At 48.0% G+C, this 22,010-nt stretch overlaps 1 protein-coding gene across 10 annotated transcripts in view; it reads left to right on the forward strand.

The window, feature by feature from the left end:
• Positions 1-22,010, forward strand: part of GRHL3 (grainyhead like transcription factor 3) — a 142,571-nt gene that overhangs the window by 77,734 nt on the left and 42,827 nt on the right. For 7 of the 10 annotated variants that reach the window (XM_087761075.1, XM_087761078.1, XM_087761074.1 and 4 more), the window contains exons 1-6: positions 2,322-2,487; positions 12,961-13,097; positions 16,236-16,348; positions 16,721-16,821; positions 17,905-18,050; positions 18,738-18,819. In XM_087761075.1, coding sequence (XP_087617201.1) covers positions 18,803-18,819 — 17 coding nt within the window. In that variant the 5' untranslated portion in view covers positions 2,322-2,487; positions 12,961-13,097; positions 16,236-16,348; ... (1 more) ...; positions 17,905-18,050; positions 18,738-18,802. Of the gene's footprint in view, positions 1-2,321; positions 2,488-12,960; positions 13,098-16,235; positions 16,349-16,720; positions 16,822-17,904; positions 18,051-18,737; positions 18,820-22,010 lie in introns of those variants that run through there. The other 3 variants (XM_087761082.1, XM_087761080.1, XM_087761081.1) reach the window with 3 other exon arrangements.

A 22,010-nucleotide genomic window follows, 5' to 3' on the forward strand; every position in this document is an offset into this window, starting at 1 on the left:
CAGGGAGAGGGGTTCAGAGTGGGGGTCCCAGGACAACCAGCCGGCAAGAGCTGGCTCTGCGACCCGGCAAAGACCACGCCGAGTGGGAATATGGCCACTCACCGTAAATATATCAAGAGGTGAACACTGGGAAAATGAGAACTGTTTCAGAGGAAGGACAATACTGACATAATAGTCAGTGAATTTGAAGTGGCCCTGGGTTGCTATAGACTGACAATGAGGAGACACTTCTGCCCGCTAGAGATAACACATTTTGGAGACATCCAGCAACCTTCCTACCCTCCCAGTGTCAGCAGATTGGCTGCATTCAGGAGGAAGAGGAGCCCAGAGAGAGCCACAGATCCAGCTGGCCAGTCTTTAGCCAACAAAGGTGGGAATTTAAAACCAGTTCCACAGACATATTATTTGGCTGGGCAGCATAACAGTACTGGGTAGTCTGCTCCAGCTCAGAGTCAAAACACAATGGTTTGGCCTGCATTTTTCTTTTTCTTTGTGTCTGGTGTGTTTACCCCTGGTCCTTGGAGAGCATCGCTGTTGATTCGCTAGGACCCCAGGGCTGGACTCTCATCCAATGTCCCTTTTATTTCATGGCAGTATTTCTGCCTGGCTTCTTTGTTAGATGTCCTTACCAAATCAAGCCAGTGGCTCGTCCAGTGCAGTATCTTTTTTTTTACCATCAACAGTCAATGCCTGATATTTCTACGGATGGTGAAACCCCTACAGAATGCACCCAGCTACTTAAGCAATGCTGTGAATGGGAGGAAAAATTCCTCTGTTGTCCCTAGAGGCCACCAGCTCATGCCCTGAAGCGGGAGGTTTCATTACCCCTATTTTTTTCCCTTGGGTTATATGACTGCCAGTGTTATTTGCAGTCATAAAATTTTCCAACTCAAGTTTGAAACCCAGTCAACGTTGTTTGTCTCAGTTGCCTTCCTGCGGCTGCAAATTCCTGTGCTCTGCTATGCGCTGGACACAGCTATTTCCTTTTAGGAGCCCGCCATATGCTGCCCTTTAATTTCACTGAGAGCCCGCTTTTTCCCACAGGGTCTGGCTGAGGGTGCTCAGCACCTCGCAGGATGGAGCTCGCTGCTCAGGGCTGGCCTTAGAGTTAGCAGGACTTCAAAGAGAGACGCACAGGTACGGAAGGGAGTCACAGCTATGGGGCAGATAGCCTCTCCTTAGCAAGGCCAGGCCAGGGGAGCTGTTTGCTTTGCTCGTCACCATGGTTCTGTTAGCAAAGAGCGCAGTTTTTGCAATGCCCTCCATAAGCAGGGCAGCCCCGTTGAGAGCTCTCTGAATCATCTTTCCATAGCACAGGCCAAGGAAATTCAATGGTATCCCCACCCATCTTTGTTGCTCTTTAAACGAGCCTTATGTATTCAAAAGTCAGAAAGTGCACTGCAGAAACTGTGGGGCTCAATTAGTTTTATTTGTTCTTTGGTTCTAGATGCTTTTTTCCAATAAGTAAGGATGAGAACTTACTTTTTTTTCCCCCTTTCTTTTCTTTTAAAATGACTCAGGTTCTTCCAAAATGAGAGGTTTGCAGGCTTTGGGGCTATGTGAAAGAATATGAAATCTTTTTATTTCAGAGAAGGAATACTATTGAAAGCAAAATCATCTACAAAGATGCCCAAGAGTGGCTACTCTGGTAAGAATGGCAAGCACAAGTTGCTTCTGCACGACATGGCGTGTCCTCTAAGCCAGCACTGACACTCTTTGTAGCAGATGTGGCAGGGAAAGGCACAAGCTATCCTGCAGCAGATATTTTTCTGGAGTAACCTACATGAAAGGGAAGGTAACAGGATGCTATATAGAAGGAAGAGATCCAGAAATCTAGGAACCCAAAGATTTGCTTCCCATCTGTCTCCTGAATTTCTAGATTTAATAGAGGCAGGGACTGAAACTGCTGCATAGCTCTCGTAGTGGCTCCAAGACAAAGCCGTGGTCCTCAGCGATACCTGCTTTCATTCTCATACCGAGCGCTGAGTCTGCAGGGCAGCACCGGGGTGGGAAGAGGCTCGATGCCTAATTAAAGGAAGGTGCTCAGTGTGCTGGGGTGGAGGTGAAAGCTGGCTCCCTGGGGATCCCTGCTGCAGAGCTACTGGTGATTGTGGGGCCTGCGTGAGCTCCAGCTGATAGCGGTAGGAAGGCAATTACACACCTGCCAGTACATCTGCTACAAATAGCTCCAGAGGCTGATTCATGGGTTGGTTTATTTGATGCCCTTTTTTTTTTTTTTTTTTTCCTCTCTCTCTCCTTTTTTTCCCCCCTACTTCCCTTCTGGCAATAGCTGTGAGGGACTGACTGAGTTTGCTTGCTTTACTGACGGGAAGGAGGACTGCTCAAGTTAATATATGAGCATCTACTCTTCAAAACCAAAATCTGTCAGCAATGCAGACATAATGTCAGCCACACAGAAGGCATGAAGCATGTGAAGAATGGTGAATTCAGCAGTCCTGGGCTACCATCATCCTGCAGCAAGAGAAGGTACTTAAACATTTCAGGGCAGGCAACCAGCTCGTAGAGCCCAGCAGCTACCGCATCTGAGGGCTGCGGCAGCTTTTCCTCTGTTCAGATCTCCCCGAGTGCAGGCACGGAGTGGGGGGTGTTATGCCAAGTAGGTCCGGTGTCTGTGGAGAAGAAGTATTTCTGCTCCTCCAACACCTGAGGCTTTGCTTCTTATTGTTTCCCTCTTTGCTGTTGGCAAAGGAGAGCAGAGGGCTTGCCGTCCTCCCTCCTGCCTTCCTCTTTGCTCCAAACAGGATTACAGTTCCCTAGGCTGATCCTTGCTGCCAAGCACCAGGTTCACCCACACTGGGATCGCAGGTGGAGAAATCATTTTCCCCGAGGCCCTGGTGGTAGGGATATGGGGAGGGCTTCACCATAACTTGGAGCACCGGAGTAGCGCTAATTGGCCTCACCTCCACTCTCCCACCATCCCAGCCTTCTGCCGTGGCAGGGAGATCCCTCTCTAAGAAGTTCTTGCTGCCATGCAGCTTTGCTACGGGAGTCAGGGTCATCACCCACGCTGGGCTGGCATCTGGGGAAGATCTGAGGCCAAGCTGAAGCAGAGCTGGCAAATCAGACTGAATCTGGCCCTGGTTCTTCCCCTGAAAAACACATATGCATTGTCAAGGACATGCCATACTTCGTAGGAGCAAACTGTAACGAATGCTAGTGCTGAGGGGGTGTAAAACAGGCAGAGAATCTGGCCGTTTTGTCTTCAGTGCCACAAGCACAAACAGAAGTACCTGGGTACAATGTTTTTACTTTCATCAGGACTCTACAGATGTGAAGGGGCCCCTGTCAGATCATTTGCAGAGATAACTCAGAACATGTAAATAAATCCATCCCTGTCTCTCCAGAGATCCCAACTCAGATGTTGCATGCTGTAAACTCTAGCATTTGTAGCTCTCATTTACATGATCAGATGGGGAAGGGAGGCAGGTTCGTAACAAAGGGTGCAGCTGCCTGCCCCACATACTGTCTCCAAGATCAACAGATTCCTTCACCCCCCGAGGTGCTGGAGTCTTTAATCTAAAGCTCCATGGAGATGCTCCATGCAATTAGCACCTATGCTTATTACTCCCTCTTGCTCCATTCTTACCCCAAAGCTCTCTAGATAAAAGGGAAGACTTTTAAAGCTCAAAGTTTTCTGTGGCAGTTTCCTACTTCTTGCAGTTTTACCCCACCTCTCCTCTCCCTGCTCCTTGCTCCATGGCTCTGAGAATCTCCCAGGTTTGTTTGTGGTTTTTCTTTTCCACAGGAAGCTCAAACTCTCCTTTCCCATATTAGGATTGTCTGTAATTCCATCTCCTACGCATCCACCTTGCCGTACTTGAAACTTTTTTTCTTTTTTTACACATCTTTCTGCATCCCAGAGCCCAGCTAGTTATTATCTTTTTCCCCCACTGGGTGGCTGCTTATGTGTTTATTTGCAAAACGGGATGGAGGTCTTCTAAGAGGAGATATTTTCATTTGATTTCCAGCTGTTCATGCTCCAAAGAGAGGCAGAAGCTTAGCAGAAGGAAGATTTTAGGAGGTTTTTTTTCCTAGTCCCGACCAGAATCTGAAAACAATGTGGCAGGAATCAGTAGTGCTTGTTGTTATCTTGGCTCTGGGGCTCTCTCAGGCTGCGTTCTTGGGCAAGACACTTCGGCTTTGAGTCTGCTTTCCCCAGTTATCAATAGACAGAATCAAATGGGTTGGTATATCTCCCAGGGATGCTGTAATCTTTAATTAGATGGTCCCTGCAGAGCACTTCCAATATGCAGCTTTCTGTGGCAGAGCTAACTGTTATTGTCCAGAGAAAAAAATATGCTGGAGTAAGTCCTGGCTCTTCCCAAGAGGCTGAGTAAAGGGTATGACGTGCTGGAGAAGCAAGAAAGGGCTGGGGATCAGTTCTTTTTAACCACAGACTCCTAGGGGATTTGCGTGACTTCTGGTGGGTCTGCAGATGGTAACTGAGAAAAGGAAGCTTATTGTCAGTTGGTTTAAACTGATTGCATACAGAAGAATGGAAAATTTATAGAGATTCTCATGTGAAAAATGTTGAAAACTACTGATGGCTAGAAATGGGTCACCACTGGGGTGGAAGAAGTCAACAAAGACTTGCTCAAACTTTCATGTGAGTTCCTTTGTGACTGTACACCTGTGGGGTATTCTAGGGATGGGTCAGCTCCCAAGAATAATCCTGGAACTAGTGAATTTTAAGGAGCTCTGATTTTAATTCATATAGTGTAGTTTCTGTGGTTTACATCAAAAGACACCAAAATGCTGGGAAAACCTCTGGAGCAGCCACACCTCAGTTCTGAGAAGGGCAGTTCATTCACACCTACTTCAGTGCTCTTCCTTTTAAGCTGTATTAATTGTTTTAATAAACAAAACAGTTTTCTTTCTAGAGCAGTCTGTTCTTTTAGCCGCTAGTCATTTAAGCGGTGTCCCCATATGCGGGGAAGCTGTCCTTGTTTTTTCTTTGTCTTACTCCATTTATAGGTTTTCATTGAGTTTGAGATGGGCAAGAAAGAATAGATTCCTTGGAGTCCAGATGATTCTGTCACTGGCTCGTTCTCAGGGGCATTCACCGCTCTCAGCTCTCCAAATCCTACAGCTGTACGCCCAAATTGGGCGGGTAGCCGTGAAAATAGGGAATTAGGTGGCTAGTTACCTGATTTGCATGCACAAATTGACATTTTTATGTGCAAACGCGGGTCCTTAGAGTTGTAACTGGTTAGGTGCATTTATTTCATTTCTCTTTAAAATATTCCATCAGTTTCTTCTGCCGCTTTCACTTGCTGCAAATTAGGGTCAATCCAATTAAGGTGCTGCAGTTGCCTCAATGAAAACTGGTATGAGCAAGAAGAGAACTGGGTTTATTGTCTGTGTGATGGTTGTCAGTAGAGGAAAATAAATCGGTGTGCACTGTGCTGGGATAGTTGACTTTGCTGCATTTTTGAGATATTTCCCATTCTAAGTATAGGAAATACTTGAACAAAGTCAACAACAGTGTAGTCAGCATGCAGTTCTCTTTAGATGCCACCCTTATAGCTGTGTGTTGTGCTGACGGAGTGAATTCCAGATGGAGCTTGGAGAAGTGATGATTAATTTCCAGCAGTTCCAAAGAGGAAATTATACTCGTTAAATCAATCTAGGCGAATTTCAGCTCTTGCATAAAAGACACCCTAATTGCATTGGTGAATTCAGAATGAACTGCAGTACGGTGTGCAGGAAGTTCACACACGCCTTGTACTATCATTAATGATTGCAAAAGAGCCTGAAATGTTTACTCACTCGGCCAATAACATGTTTGTGTTCCCTCTTGGGTTTTTTTGTTTTGTTTTGTTTTGTTTTTTACCTTATTTAATTGCAATGGGAAGGGGGCAAATATACAGCCTCTGATGAAGTGGAATGATGCACTGAATAAACCCATGGCAGGCGTTGCTGAGTCTCGTTGCACCACAGCAGCGCAAGCCGAGCTGGTGTCCAACGCGCTGTTCAGCTCCAGCCGTACCACCAATTTGCTCTAGCTGAAGATCTGTGTCTAGCTCTGTGCTTGGGAACATCAGTCGTGGTTTGTTGTTATTTTCAGCCTGCCCTACTTTGCGCTGTCATTAATCATGGAGAGGTAGATGGGACGGGGACGAGACTGGCAATTCCTTTTGCGACGGCAGTCACGCAGCCGTCGGTGTGCAGTCAGCCTGCGCGCCGCTTTCTTTCCGCCGATCCTTTCCCAGAAGCGGGGTCAATGAGATATTTAATTTATTAGCTGTGCAGGGTGATTTACTGACATCGAATTAATAGGAGTTAAATTCACAAGGAGCCTGTGGAGAAGAAAAGCAGCTAAGGAATGAGGCAGGCAAGTGTTTTGTGGGTCTGTGACTCAGCGGGTTGCAATTAGGCCACGCAGGGGAACGGAAGGGGTGGCCACTGTCTCTTCCCATTGCATTCTCTCTGGGGACAGCACTGGAGCTGCTTGAGGTTGACTGTTGGGTGCTTAATTCAGCCTGTCGTGCTTTGGGCACAGGCTGGGGGAAGATTTTCTGTCAGCCTCTCTTTATTTTTTCCTCCCTCCCTCTCTCTCTTACAAAATGGCAATAGTTATGAAAGGGCTGGGGTGGAGTTTTGTCTGTGTCCAGGCTGAGTGCAGTTAGGTTGTGTGTGGTCCCTGTCACTTTATGGGACTTGGGTAAACACCAATTGCTTTGTTATGTGCTGAATAGGAAAGTTAGCCCCAAATTAGCACTAATGTGAGGTCATTTAACTCTTATGGGAGGTCTTCTGAAAAATCATAATAGAGCCATGCAGCGGTCAGGACAAATCAGTCACAGAGCCCAGCCAGGTTTTGTGCAAGATTGACAAAGTGCACTATTATCACACTGAGACGGGGTCAAAAATGTAAATGTGCCTAGACCAGCCGAGAGGAACTTTCCTCCTGCTGGGCTGATTATTCCTAAACAGGTGCTGCTCCCAAATCCCCACGCAATGGCTACAAGCTCCCCATATTATTCCTGCAGGGTTTCGGGCCAGGAGAATTAAAAGTGAATTGGAGCCGAGATGAGCGTCAGCATCTCTCAATCCAGCGTATTCATTGACATAATGGTTGCTGGGTCAGGGCAGCTCTTCCTGCAATTTCATTGTCCAGCCCTTGAAACAAGAGCTGCTCTTTAATTGCCATTGAAAATAACTGTGTGTGGCTTGTTTGGGACAGGTAGCAGCCTGTGAGTGAATGGAAGCTCTCACAGGCGTGATACAGACATGGTGTCCTCCTTTCTCGGGCAGCTATGGGCTAGGGATGGACAGGCGTTTCGTTGCCTTGTGCCTTGTCAGCGGGAGCAGGAGTCTCTGCGGCTCAAGACGCCTGAAGTGGGGTCTGTATGTGTGTGGGAGTTTGCTTTCGAGCAAGGCCCACCCTGGGGGAAAGCTGTGATGACCTATGGGACTAAGCAAACTATCAGGGAGCCATAAACCTCTTGTAATCGGGGACCCTCATTTGCAAAATTTATTAAAGCTGTTGGTCAAACCACAAAGGTGGGGTTATGGGAGAAGAGCCCAGCGTCAGTGGAGGCCATGGGTGCTCCTGGTGTGTGCTGGGTGAGGCAATGGGTGCGTGCAGGTCCCAGCCAAGCGAGGAGCGTGGGCCAGGCTGTTGTGGGGTGGCACAGCTGGAAGGTGGGCACAGACAGCCCCGATGGAGGACACAAAGAGGTCGCAGAGTGATGGAAGGAAGCGTGGGAGGGTGTGACACGCTGAGCTGGAGGGAGGGGAGCGACTCAAGGAGCCTTGCTGCATGCCGTGGACCGGCAAAAGCAGCAAGGTGGGTGTCCCTCCCGTCCCCACTGCCACACAAGCGAGTGCGGGGGGCCCTGGCTCTGCAGGGGTTCCTTGTATGACCCCATGCTGGGCACTTCGGGTGTGCTGGCCCTGCAAGGGGAGAACGGGCTTAGGCTGGAAACAGGAGAGCCTCGTTCATGTGACCCACTGTGTGTGGCTTTAGGCTGGCAAGCCCAGCTGTGCGGGCTGTACTGTGCAGATGCGAACAATTTGTGTCTCCATTTTCATGGGGACCTCTGCACTGTGCTGTGTTGCACGGTAAAGGTGTACCTCACAGCGTAAAGAGAGGAGAGGTTTTTGCGGCTTCACGAGAGCGCTGGGAAGGTAAACCATTGGAGTGTGGGGCACTCGATGGGATCAGAGGCCACAGGCAGACAGGGAGCAATCCAGACCCCTGGAGCTGCCAGAGCCTCTCTATTTGTGCACTGGCAAAGAGAAGAACTGAAGGCCTTAACCAGCCAGCTTTTTACACTATTAAGCACCTTTAAAGTTTCCATATGGTTTATGTCCACTTTAAATCCAAAAGTCAGGAGGGAAACCTTGGTCACTCTTTCCTGGTGAAAACCTGGCTGTGCTTCCCTGAGTGCCGGTGAGTGCCGGCTCTCTAATTCCAGCCTTCCCGGGATGATTCCCCAGGTTGTTGTTGAGAAATACCTTTCTGCCAAGCAGTCGGCAGGACCGGAAGCTCCAGATACCTTCTCATCTGGAAAGGCAATCAGACAAAATGCCAAGCCCAGGGGGCAAAATTTCAGTCTTGGTGCCAGTCTTGCTTATTACATATCTGGGTTCTGCAGCCTGGTAGACTTTCATCATGTAATTTATTTGCTTCTCAACATACCTGCAGTTATTAAAAGCATCGTATTCAGAACTGCCACCCAAGGTTTCTCTAATTAGTACATCTGCCTTTCGGGGCAATTTTGGATTGTTCATTTTACAGCTTGACCTCAGGCAGCGAATGGCCAGAATTCGATCTGGGTTCCTGTTAGCCAGGGGAGCTGCCTGGGGTCTTCAGGACACAGGAGATCACAGGGAGAAAGGATCTGATACTGCAGGGATGGGCTCTGTAGAAATGTCAGCCAAATGCTCGGGTCAAGGGGGAGAGTCTCCAAATACCCTCAGACCCTTGCCTGCACGCTGCCACACAACACCAGCTTGCACCGCAAGGCTCTGCAAAGGGCAGTTTTTCCTTGTGTGGAAGAAAAGAACAATCCGCGATCCAACATCTCCCTTGGGAAGGCTCACAACGGCCCTGCGCTGCCCTGTTTGGCACTTGTCTACACTCGAGGTTCAACGCTGGCTCCCGACAGCTGGCTGGGCTCCCCAGATATCATCTCTCATAGTGGGATTAAGTAGCTGGGTGCGAGGAGGACTCCTTAGGTTGTGTTGTCTTCCCCATCTATGGTCCTCCTGCTCCTTCCAAAGCGTGGCTGAGGTGAAGGAGTAGTCTAATGCAATTAATCCCATCAGCTGGAATGCAAAGGCAGTGCAGACAAGGAGTAAGCCTATCCCTGCCTACCTGCTGAGCACCTTCAAGTGTGAGAACCCAAATGGAGAGGCAGGTAGGCCAGGTAGGAGCCTCATATCTCGTTTGTCCAACCTTTTATTAAAAAATGGATAAAATATGTTTAAATTCTTTTAACAAGGCTTTCTCTGACCATCTGGCATCCTTCAGCTGAACCCAGTCTTCAGCTTTGCCTTTCCACTCAGCTCTGAATCTGGCTGCTCCCGGGTCTGACTCGGATTAGATCTTTCTAGTTCATCCTAAAATTATTTCATTCTGTGCTGAAAATCAGAGCAGCAGGCACTGATTTCGCTGGCAGTGATTAATCCTAAAGCTGCTGTAGGAGCTCACAGGAAAAGGTCTCGCTGTCAAGGTTATAAATCCCTAGGTTCAGGTGAAGTAGTAGCTTCCTTTTTGTGCCTTCTTAGGACTTATCTGTACTTGGGTTTTGGCCACAAGTACCAGTTCCGGCTCCAGTAGAGACAGGGTTTATGCTGGTGCAGTATAATTTGTTTGATCTTGTTTCAAACTGGAGTAAAAATGCATTGCTATAAGTCACATCTCCACTAGTGGTTTGCGTGGGTGCCTAGACACTCAGGGTAGGCAAATTTTTCTAAGACTCGCATAAAATTACTTGCAGTATGGTCATGGCTGCAAATCCCATGAGAGCCCCGGGGGTGGCATCTGTCCAAGTGCTTAGTGCGGGACTGCCCAAACAGGCCTCCGACTGGAACAGGCACAAAGGTTGGGAGAGGCGAAGCTCAGGCACACTGATGCGCAGAAAGCTGCGCTTTGGTCTCCTGCTTTCCATTTCAGTGCCTTAGAGACAAGCTATGGCAACAGATCCTCCCTGAATAGCAATGGCGAGGGCCGTTGCTGCTCAGCCCCAGCATCAGAGGTTTGCAGGTAAATTGGGTTTGCCATTCTCAGGCCATCAGCGCCTGGTATTCGGGTGCCATATAATATTTGCGGGGAAAACACAAAGTGTCAGCTTAGAAGGGAGGCTGATTCTCAGATCTTGAAGCAAAAGAAGATTGATTTATTTCTTTAACAAAGCTAAAGCAACAGTTTGTTTTGTAATAGGTATGTGCTTCTTGCAGGAGGCATTTTCTATGAGGAAGGAAAATCCCCAAGCCCCTAAGGGCCAGCAGCCCTTATGTGCTAACTGCCACCCAAGACGTTCTTGGTGCATCTCTTTAAATGTTGCAAAACTACCTGATATTTTTCCACTCCGCGGGACAACTGGTACCTTGCAGTGAACTTTCTGTTAATCCCCCACCAACAGCCTGCCCCGAGAAGGGAGTTCTGCTGCTACAGAGGCTGGCGAAAAGCAAACTTAGCTGCTGGATGTGCTGTGCAGGAAGGCTCATGGATTTATACATTTGACCTAGATGCTGGGCAATCTCTAGAAAGGATCTAATAAGTTCTTACAAGGTTTGGTTAGATTTGTTATCCGAGAAGGAGATGCACTGATACGATTTGAATTTAGGTTTCATTTAAGATGGCAAGATTTTTCCCTGTAGATGTTGGATTATGGCCTGGCCAGGAAAAGTAAGCAATCTGAGCAGGTAGAGTGAGTCAGAATTAAGTGGGCCTTTATTTGGTATCAAATATGATAGACAGGTGCCAGCTAGGAAGCAAAGAGAGCTTGCCCACTACCAGAGGGTGGAGTAGATGGGTATCTGTTTTTCTTTCTCTCCTAGACTTCAGAGCCATGGGGAGGATGTTTGGGAGAGACGATGCCGGTGGAGTTTCAGGGCTCCTCCAAGCTGCCATGTGCCTGCTCGTGTGCTGTAGCTCTGACAGGGAGAGATAAGAGCGGAGCCCAGGCTCCTTGCAGCTTTTGGTCCCTTTGACAGAGGGGTCAGCAGGAGATGGGCTGCAGCGTGTGGGCTCTGGCAGGCGAGGACCTGATGCCTGGCTGTGGTTACCTGTATCCTCACCAGATCACAGGTTCATCCAGGGGTGGGTGCAGCTGCAGTGTGGCTGGAGGAGGACTATGCAGCTGGGGTGACCTAGAAGGTCTCATGGCCCCCGGTAAAGCTTTCCCTGCTGTTACTCTGTGCCGATGACGTGCGGGGCTCAGCAGTGGTGCGCAGCACCCAAGGGGAGCCGAGAGCCACTGACTCCCTCACGTCAGACGAAGATGACATACTGCAGCAACTCCCTTGAGCTGTGCTTGCACCAGAAGATAAAATCCGAAAGTTCAAATTTCCCCTTTCTCCAGCCCAGAACTGTAATTTTTACAGGAGGTTTCAGCACTGCCAGCTTTGCTTGGGTTTTGCTGCAGCATCCGACACACTGGGGGCTCCACAGGTTTTGCGAAGGGGGCTCTCCTTTTTCCTGTGATGGCTGCATGTTAGCATGACAAAGCTGGAGCCCTTGGGGAGGGAGCAGGGCCAACTCTGGGCCTGGTTGCAGAAGGTTTTCAAAGGGAAATCCCTCCCTGCCTGTAAAGAGCTGAGAACTGGAGCCCCAAGTACCCGGTGCTTCTCCCATGTGAGGCTGTGCAGAAGTTTGTGCTGTGTTACCGGCGCAGCATCAGCCAGCGAGACGATAGCTCCGTGACTTATGCAGGGCCTTTGGCAGGGGTTTCCAGTTTTCTTAGTGGAAATGAGGTTCAGCTCCCACAGTCGCTGTACCAAGCCCCTGCCCAGCCTCGCTGCTTCTCCCCTCCCTCTGCGTTTGCCTTTTCATTCGAATGCTTCGGGAGCAGAAGGTGTCTCCAAACCAGGCCTGGGATCTAAGCGCGGAATCCCAACTCCAGGGACAATTTTAGAGTCAAATCAAGATTGCGGAGCCAACTTCTTCTTCCTCTTCTCTATAAACAATCAGGTCCAACAGCTCCCTCCTCAAGGTATTGTGGGAAAGTCAGCTCCTGCCAAAGTGCTGAGACAGAGAAAGGCAGGACGACTGCTGCTGCGTGCCAATTGTAGCCATCCCAAAACATCCCCTGTGCCGGTATCCCAGGACTGATTCAGATGAGTAATGACAGGTGTAGAACAGAAGTGAGAAATAATTAAAATTTGCAGAGTGCTTTGATTCTAATACTGACCAGCCTTAGCACTAATATGTCATGAGCCATGGTCCTGCCAAACGCAGGGCTGGCTTAGAAACCACAAGCCAGGTCCCTGGTAGATGTAGGACTGGCTTTAAAATTGCTTAACTTTGTGGGGTGTGTGAGGGAGTTATTTTCATTTCTGTCTCTTCATTCCTGAGCCTATAGGGATTGTGTTTTGAGGCGTTTTGCAACAATCACGAAGGACAGAGATTTTTATGTAGAGAAAACTTTGACATGATCATGTGATCACAGGAAGTCAGGCTTTAAGAAGGCAACTAAATAAACTAATAACAACAGCAAGTATCAGCAGATTTGTGATGAAACCATGAAAGCTGGCAAACCCAAGACGTTATGAGCTCCAGATGTTGCACACAGATAAGTATCTCTGGCCTGAGCTTTTCTAATTAGCAACAGAAACTAAGTTGTCACGGAAGGATGTCTCTCAAGGCTCCCTGAGCAGATTCATTATAGCCTACCAGGGTGGACTGATATTCATTCATAAATATTTCCTTTTTTATTTGCTACTTAGGATTCACTGAATGAAATCTCATTTCTGTGCCATGCTTAGATTCCGATCAGAACTGGCGTCTCTGCAACTGCGTGAACCCAGCAGACACCGGCATCCAAACACACTTCGTGCTTCAGCTGGAGTCTGAATCTGAGCCCAGTCTCTGCTGCTGGGATCTAACCCGCTGGCTGATAAGGGTAATTTATTCTGAGCAGCTTGGGGTACCTCTGCCAGTGACATTTCCATATCTCTGCTCATGAAGGGCTGATTAATGATGAATGGAGTCAACTGAGGTATCTGAGACCAAACTCATCCCTGCTATAGCGTCACTGGCTGACATCAGATAACTTCCTGAAGGGAGGCAGCTTTGATCAGGCTGCAGCAGTGGGGGAAATGGTTGGGAGCAATACCTGATGTTTTGCATCTGGTCCATTTTAAAAACTGTTTTCATGTTTAAAAATAAGTTTCTCTCAGTGAGGAATCGCAGCACTGCGGTAACTGTGGGCCCAGCCCTGAGCCCTTCCTTGCGCTGCTGGCGTCACTGACAGCACCTTCTGCTCCTGGTGTGGTAACCACTGGGGGGGAATTCAACTCCTTGGTTTTTTGCAAGAGGAAATGTGCTTTTGTGTTTCGACTTGCATGTGTGAGACAGTTGATGGGAGGGAAGTCCCGCCAGTTAGGTATGGCTGAAGAGCTGCAGCACGTGCTCACTGCTGGGTGCTGGGGTTAGAAGACAAAATTTACCTGGAGCCAGTCTGAAATCCCTTTTAAAGAGGACCCAGTTTTCCTCTGCGAAACCTTCCCCTGACTCCTTCCCCGTACATATTTGTAGCTGAATGTCACAGGAAGCCTGGGCCTGGGCAGCAAATTTGACTGTAAACGGAGAACATCCTTGCGACATCTCCAACCAACTCCGTCCCTCTGTGGGCTAAGCTGGCACGTCCATTCCCCGCTGTGGGTTTGGATTGACAGGCGTCAGCTAAATGCGCGCGCTGAAAGTCAGCTCCAGAGTGAGAGCACGGGACAAGCTCGGGTCAGAGCAGGCAGAGGAAAAGAGGAGCTTCTTCCACAAAGAGAAGCTGGCTGAGACGGTGGGTCATGTTTGTTTATTTAAACTGAAGGTGGCTGCCCTGAAGACTCTTAGTTGGGTCAGTTGTTTGCAACCCAAACTTGTTACTGTGTAAAAACTGGTAGAACTAGATAAAGACAACAGGAATTTTCCTATAGCCCCGTGGGCTACAACAGATAATAACAAACTGACCTGACTCTATTAGAAAGACATTTAAGCATCGGGTCATGTTGTTTAGTGGTACTAGGATCCAGCAGAGCCAGCCGGCTTCCCAGATACCCTGCAGATAGAGGTATTCACCTAACTGGAAAACAACTGCTGGGAAAGGGTCAGCGAGGGGTTTGTCTCTCTCGCTGGCTTCTGAAGCCCAGATTATTTTTTTCCTTTTCCTCATTATTGCTATGACAATAGCACTACAGAGTGACTTTTGTAGCCTCTGTTGTGCTATGTGTTGTACAAACAGAGTGAAAGGGCAGTCCTGCCAGACTAAGACTTGCAGCCCAAGGAAGTTCCAGTTCAGCTTTTTGTTCTGCCTTCCCAAGGAGAGGAGGCAGAGGGATTCTCACTGGGAAAGAGCGTCTGGTCTGGATATCAAACGTTTCTACAAACTTATATGGCACAAGCTATATTTTTTGCTGGAAAAGCACCTGAAGCAGCCACATCTCCCTTTGGAGAACAGCTCACTTTAACCTGCTTCAGGCTGCTTCCTCTTACTGCGTATTAATTGTTGGAGTGTTTTAATAACCTTTGGTCAAAGACAGCTGAAATTCCTGGCACATCACAGGACAACTGGAAAGGATGTTTGACAGCTGTCAGTGGGAAAAGCCGTGTATCCTAAAGGGATAAAAGCCCTTGCTTTGAAGTTCCCTACAAGTTATACAGAAAAGAAGCCAGACTGGGAACAGGGAGTGTGAAATGGCTTATCCGAGGTCATACCACAAGTCGGTGGCGGAGGGAGAAGTAGGAACATCGGGGTGGCGTGGTCACCGGGCCGGGCCGCGCCGCACCTTGGGCAGCTCCTCCAGATGCAGGCCCAGCCAGCTCCTGACACGGCCCTGGCATCTGAGGGCTGGAGACCCGACGAGTGATGTTGTCCTCAATCACGGAGCTGTTGATCTCTTGCTAACGAAATGCAGCTAATCACAGTCTGCCCCTGGATGTTTAAAGAGGGTTTAACAATCCAAACAGAAGCGCAGCCCTGTTGCCTTAGAGAGGGTGTAGCTGTGAGCAGAATTTGGCCCTGTCTTTTAAACTTTGCAGTTTGTCTTGACTGCTGCCTGCTTTATTTTTAGAGCATCATAAAGGGCTTTTGTTCCAAGGTATATTTAACAGGGGAGTGGAAGGGAAGTGGGAGGGGTTTGTGCATAGAGAATGTATCTCTTGGTCTCTTTCTTCTAACCCACCCCCTCACCAGATACTCTTGGAGGGTGGAGTATAAATGAAAAAAAAAAAAGAAAAAAAAATAATTAAAAATACTGAAATCCTAGTCAAAGGGATTGTCTAGGCATCCAGGCCTGGAGGCCTCTCAGGCGCCATAAAACATACATTATCACAAAAAAGACAAGGTGCCCAAGAGAATGGAAGAGGCAGGGCAAGGGTGGTCCCGTCTGGCAGGACCTGGCAGGTGTTGGAGGCAGCGCGGTGCCCAGGCGGTGCCGGCTGTCCCTGCTTCCCACCAGGACACATCACACCTAGACGCGTGCGTGCGTGCGTGCTGGGGCGGTCCTGGTCCTCCTTCACTGGCAATAGCATAAACCTCACTCAGGGGAGGCTGTGAGGGTCCTGTCTGTGGGAGCACTGGTGACAGGCAGTCGGTAACATTTTCATCTGGCCTTGAAAATGTGTCTGAGACAGCAACTCAAGCTGGTGTTACCATAAAGACAACAGATATGTGTACAGGCCCCACAGTATTGACGCAAAGGGGCTGGTTTCTGCTGTGAGCGATTTTACTGAGGCGCCATAATTCCTGGAGGCTGGGAGAGTGCCGCAGTGCTGCGGGTAGGCGCATAGCTAATTGCATAAGAAATAAGACTGTATGCGAGAATGAGCACGCATCGTCCTAGCTGGCAAAGTCTCTCAGTTTGCCATTGCAATAAGATCCTCACAGGAAGAAGATGAGGTCCTGGATCAGTGGCAGCAAAGCTAAGAAGAAACTTAATGCTTAAAAACAGAATTAGTAAAACTAAGAGAGACAGTCGCAGCTGTTCTTTTGGAGTCCCAGTGAATTTGTTCAAAGGAGAATCTGTGTTTCTGTCCTTTCTGCCAGGCCTTCCCAGCTTCCCGAGGGACCTCGTGGCTTCTCAGGCAGCCTCCGGACGCACTGAAGCAGGACAGGGCATGTAGCCTCGCCGGTGACTGGCAGGCAGCACCAAGAGCCTGGTAAGCCCAGACTGGCCCTGACTGTCCCCACTTCCACCCCGGCTGTGGCACATGAGCTGCAAGTACATCAGGGGTGGGCTTAAACCCCCAGAGGTAGAAACAAGGCTTTGTCAGCAGCATGCTGGTTACAGAGCTTAGCTCCAGGCAGGCAGAAGGGTCCAGTGGCTTTGTTTTTTCTCCTGTTCCCTGTCAGAGAGCGTCATCCCTGCTGCTCTGCAAAAGGCCAAGTCTGAAAACCCAAACATTTCCATCCAGAGGTGGATTTGGCCTGGCTGTGGTGGCACTGAGGCCTGCAGACCACCTTTCACTAAGGCAAAACCTATCACTGGTCAGCTTTGCCAGACACATTTCTCCCTCTTTTCTTTGACGCAGACTTTTTCCCGTGGAGGTCAGAATCCCATGCCTTGCCGTTCCCCTGCGTGGTCTGGCTCAGCTAGTGTTTTCTTCTCCTTCACTTTTGTTGCTGGAATCTGGTAAGTCTCACTGAAAGGTTAGAAGAAAGTTGGAAATCCCCTAAGGGGATGTTGCTGCTCTTTGCACTACCCAGAGTCAGTGAAATACTCTGCCTGGATCCTGGTAAAGGCCAAGTACCCAGGACTACGACTCTCATCATCATGAACTGGGCAAGGTTTGCTTAATTTAGAGATATAATCAGAATATTGATCCACTAATGCCACCACTGCATAAGATTTGTGCTTTCCTTGGCTGGATAGGACATACGTGTTCTTTCCTCTTCTTTTTTTGTACTCTCACCACTGCAGGGTCTCTGCTGTGGCATTGATTCTGATCATCAGCCCTCATTCAGCTGACTTTTGGGTATTGCTGTCCTCTGCCGTACAAGGTCTTGGCAGCTGGTGCTCTCCAGTGATCCCCAATGGAGTTTGCATTGCTCCAGACCTTTGGTTTTTATTCCCAGAAAACAGACTTTGTCCATTCCCTAGATCCCTGGCAGGCAGGAGTTTGCACAGCAGAGTGGAGGGCGATAATTGCTGGCTGGGTCAGGCAAAGCTCAGCCCAGCACGTCCTTATCAGCCAGTGTGGATACACCACGGTCATTCTTCCTGCACTCCGAGCTGGCCACGCTCTGAGCCAGAAGCCATAGAGATGTGTTTGAAGGGTGTTGTACCCAAATGAATATGCTCTGTCTTCACATCTGCCTGTACGGACATGCCTTATGCCTGCCTGAGTGGGCTGGGAAGGCCATTTGCCACCGAGTTGGGAGAGCTGAGCTTACTGTTATGTGCAGGAAGACTTACAGACTTTCTTGTATTCACCTGCTGGTGCAGGGCGCTGAGTGGGACAGATTCAGTGAGTGAGACAGTGATGGGGGGTGAGAACAAGTGGTGGAAGCCTTTCTTTTTCCCTTTGTTTTAAGGCTTGTACCAACTTGTCTCGTTAAATCCTCTCCTGCCTTCCAAATCCAGTCAACGTGAGTCACCCGCTGAGCCCATCCTTTGCCTCCTCATTGCAACACGGATGACAGAAACCATCCAACAGGAGTGCTTGAATCCATGATGAGTTTTGCTCTATTGCATAAATCTTTTCCCCGTTTACAGGTGAGTTACTACAGAGCTATTGCCTGGGTGGTATTCCTGCAGCCGGTTCCCAAACGGCGTGTGTCCGGGCTTCCCGCTGCCGTCCCGTGCGTGCTGGAGTAACGCTCTTGTCTGCGCTACCAAAGGCAGGACAGCGTGCGTGAACGGTACGGAAAAAGGTTATCCCGCAGACCTGTTTTCCTTGCATATCCAGTGTAATGCAAAGATCCCCTGAGCCAGTAGATGTGCTGTGTGTCTTGGCATCTGAAGTTAGGGGGTTTAAAGTTACTTTTTTAAGAGAAAAAAAACCCAAAGACCTACGGAGACTTTCTGGAGTGAGCAGCTAAGAGAAGGTGAGGAAAGGAAACAAAGGGTTAGCCTGGCCGTATAATTACCATTTAGGAATGAGAGGAAACTAAGAGGCTTTTCTTCTTCCCTAATTTATTCCTTTATATATATGTATGTATTTTTGTCTGTATATTTACATATAAAGAAATAGCAAAGGACAAATCAACCCCCAGATTCATAAAAATGACAGCTATTTGGCATCGCAGTATATGGAACACGTCCACCAAACTGAAACTAATTATCACGGAGATGAATAACTGATTCCACTCCTTTCCCCTATCTCTTTTCCCCCAAGGCCTTTTCCCTCCTTCCCCACCCTCGCTCCCTCGCCCTGCTCCGGGCCGGCAGGCAGAGGGTTACGGGCTGCACCTGTCTGGCTGTACCTGTCCCACGGCACCTGTGCCGGCAGCCAATCCCCGCGCCCTGCCAAGCGACCTGTCAGCAAAATACCTGTACGCAAAACCTCAACATAAATCAAACACTTCACAGGCAATGTCTGTCTTTAGCAGGTACTAGAAGAGAGAAGTCATCAGAATTTACTGCCTGCGAAGATTTGGAAACGTGGGGAAATATGTCCAATGAACTTGAGTAAGTAGAGGTTTTTCTATTTACCCACTCCTCTCTGCAAAGGCTGAGTGTTTCTTCTGAGCCTTGTTTCAGTGCTTTGGGTCTGAATGAACCGGACTCCTTGGCTTAATCTGCCTGTCCAGCTGTTTGCAAGTGGGAGTACAAGAATGGGATGGGAGCGTTTTTCAGACTTTCTGTTCCTCACTAACCTGTTGCTGCTCTTAGGAGGAATCACTTCTTACTGTTAGTATTTAAGAGTTGTTTAAAATCAGGATCCTTTTTTTTTTTTTCTTTTTTCTTCCTGCCCCCCCCCCCGATTAAAACTGGACAGATAGGGTTTCTGTCTAGAGGCAAATCTGTTCTGCCTCTATCCAACAAAATCTAACATAGGCTACAGTGATTCTGTGCATTTTTTTGTTTTGTTTTTTTTTTTTTTTTTTTTAGAAAATACCTTCCAAACTATTTACCAATTTTGGATGAGGTTTTTTTTGGGGGGGGGGGCAGGCATTGTTCTGTGGTGGGGTTTGTTGTTTTTTGTTTTTGTTTTTTTTTTAAGTAAATGGATTCACATTATGATTCTATCAAGTAATTATGATTGATTACATTCTTTTTTTTTTTCTTTTTTAAACAAGAAAAAGCACTTAACATTTTGTTGATCCTGTATAACTCTTGCTTCCAATCTTGAGTCCTCAAAAATATTTTGGACTTTGGATACCGACGGCACGGATTTGCACAGCATACCATGCCTCGCACCTCTGGAATGAAAGCAAACAAATGTCATATTGGTATGACATGGTGTGGTAAAGGCTGGAGGAATACTGAACAATGGTAGTGAATGCTGCTGTCAATCCGGTCGTAAAAAGCTATCTAGGTATATAGCCCTGTATGAAATAAATGGGTATAATAAAATATATCGAGAAATATATGCCCATATATGCATCTGTGTACAGATACGGTGCTTCAGAAGGTGTATTTTGAAAGAAAACCACATACCTGTATGTGTTTACAAGCCTGACAGAGCTGTTGTGACAGCTAATCTCTTAATAATTAAGAATCCCGAAAAGGTGCAGCACTAATTATTATTTTATGTAAATACTGGGATATGTATGCTTGGATCGATTAAGAATCAGTGAGTTAAATTTTCCCTTTCTGAACTCTTTGGGTAATTTATACTTGATGCTTTTTAAACTTAAGAGTCAGGAGTGTTTGTGTGTGCGCGGGGGGCATTGCCGATTTAGATTGATGCATTAGTAATTATGGACCCGGGCATTACCTTACCTGATGAATTACATGGTTGCTTGACTCTTCTCTTACTAACGGGCTGTTAACCCCTGTGCCTTTCACATGAGAAAGGGGGAATTGATGGGAGCAGCATCCCTTTTGAGATTCAGATCTCGACTCCAAAGACCGATAAAAATGCAGAGGTTGCTGCCTGCTCTCAGTCTTCCCCACAGATCTCAGCGGGGCTGGGTTTGGTCGCCTCCGCAGGCAAAAGGCGCTGTGCAACGTTTTCCTATAGATTCAACCTGAGGACACGTTTGCAGATCCCTCTGAAAATTTCACTTTAGTTCACTAGCCCACAGCTGGGGGGGTAAAATCCTATCGGAGTGCGGGGTGTAACAACTCCAGCCTGCTGATGCTGTGGCGGAGGGGCTGGGGCTGCCAGCTCGCCTGGAGAAACCGTTTAGGAGCACGATGGGCCTGGAGTACCTCAGCCGAAAGCTCCCCAGGGGCTGACGGGGAGCAGTGATAGGAGATAAGGGAGCTGGGAACTTCGTGGTACCAAAGGCATAGCTGAGACGTTCAGCTTTTGGGTTTACTGTGAGGGGAAAAGGTGTCACCGGGGAGGAGGAACCTTGTGAAGAGCCGCTAAAGCCCAACATCTGAGCAGTGTTGCAGTAGCTGTTAACCTGCGGTTAATCACCCAGGCCAGAGTCACACAGGGTGTAGCTCTGTAGACGTCAGTGGAAGGAAAGGGCTCTCGGGAGCAGTACTTGGAGGATCTGATAAGGGCAGCAGTGTGTGTCTGTGTGTCTCGCACAGCCATTGCTCTTCATACAACCCCCAGGACAAGCTGAGCACGGGGAGGATGGATCTGAGCTGTGAACGTGTGCCCCGATGCAGCTGATCTTAAGGGAGCTGTGATGTCCCCATGCATTGATGCTGTCACCCGAAATGACAGGGAGAATAATCTCGTCTCTCCCTTTGCTACTTTAATTTCACAGAAAGGACTGGGAAGAGACTAGCGTGGCATGAGAGAATGAGATGTTTTGCCTATTATAAAATATTCTAACTGATAATTTCCATAGTCTTCTAAATTGAACTTATGTCTAACTCTGCAATGCGTGGGCTTGAAAGAGTTAACCAGGAGTTACTCCCAGTTGTGGTTTTGTGGTCGAAACCATGATCGCCAGAAGCAAATTTTTGTCATGCATAAGGTGTGTTATTAAAACTTGAGTTATGCTCCTGGTGAATGAAAAGTTAAAGCCCTTTTATAAAATCCTGGCAGTAAAGCACACAAGGGATAACCATGCTGAAGCAAGGTACGCTTTCAAGGCAGACGTGGGTTGTTTTTTTTTTTTTTAACTTCTGTAAAGAGAAAGAGAGATTTGTAAATTAAAGAAACAACAACCTATGCAATTCACAACAAAGGAGTAAAAGCCCTCTGAATAAACCGTAGACTCAAAGCAGAGATAAATCAACATTTACATACTATCTCTGATGCTTTGGGTCACATTTTCAACCGATTGGTACATCAATATCATTCCAGAGAAGTTTGTAGAATAAAGACAGTTACACTGGTGAGGATCTGCTCCTGCTTTGTTCAGTCTGGTGTGTTTAAATTGTTGATCATTGTAAAGTGTTCATCCGAAAATGCACTTGCACTTACATTGCGCCTGCGAGCGCTTCAGTTCAGCTGATTGGCAGGGAGGCTGCTCCTGATCGCTGCTGGGACCTGCAATGGTGGGTGCTCATGGGTGATAAAGGCAGCAGCTGAAAAAGACGTTAATCAGTGGAACTGATTATATAGCACACAGTTGTATTCTGGCTGGGACTCCGTTGCTAATACCCAAGTTTCAAAGGCTTGGAAGATAAGAAAATGTGATGGCTTGGGTTTTGTTACTCCTTCGGGTGTTATGTTGGTCCGGCTGGTAGCTGTGCGTATGCTATGGGTGAGGGTAGCTCTGATCCCAAACTGGTCCTTGTCCCCA

Source organism: Nipponia nippon, unplaced genomic scaffold, assembly GCF_047370975.1.
Source record: "Nipponia nippon isolate SJK-2023a ecotype South Korea unplaced genomic scaffold, ASM4737097v1 scaffold_23, whole genome shotgun sequence".
NCBI lineage: Eukaryota > Metazoa > Chordata > Aves > Pelecaniformes > Threskiornithidae > Nipponia > Nipponia nippon.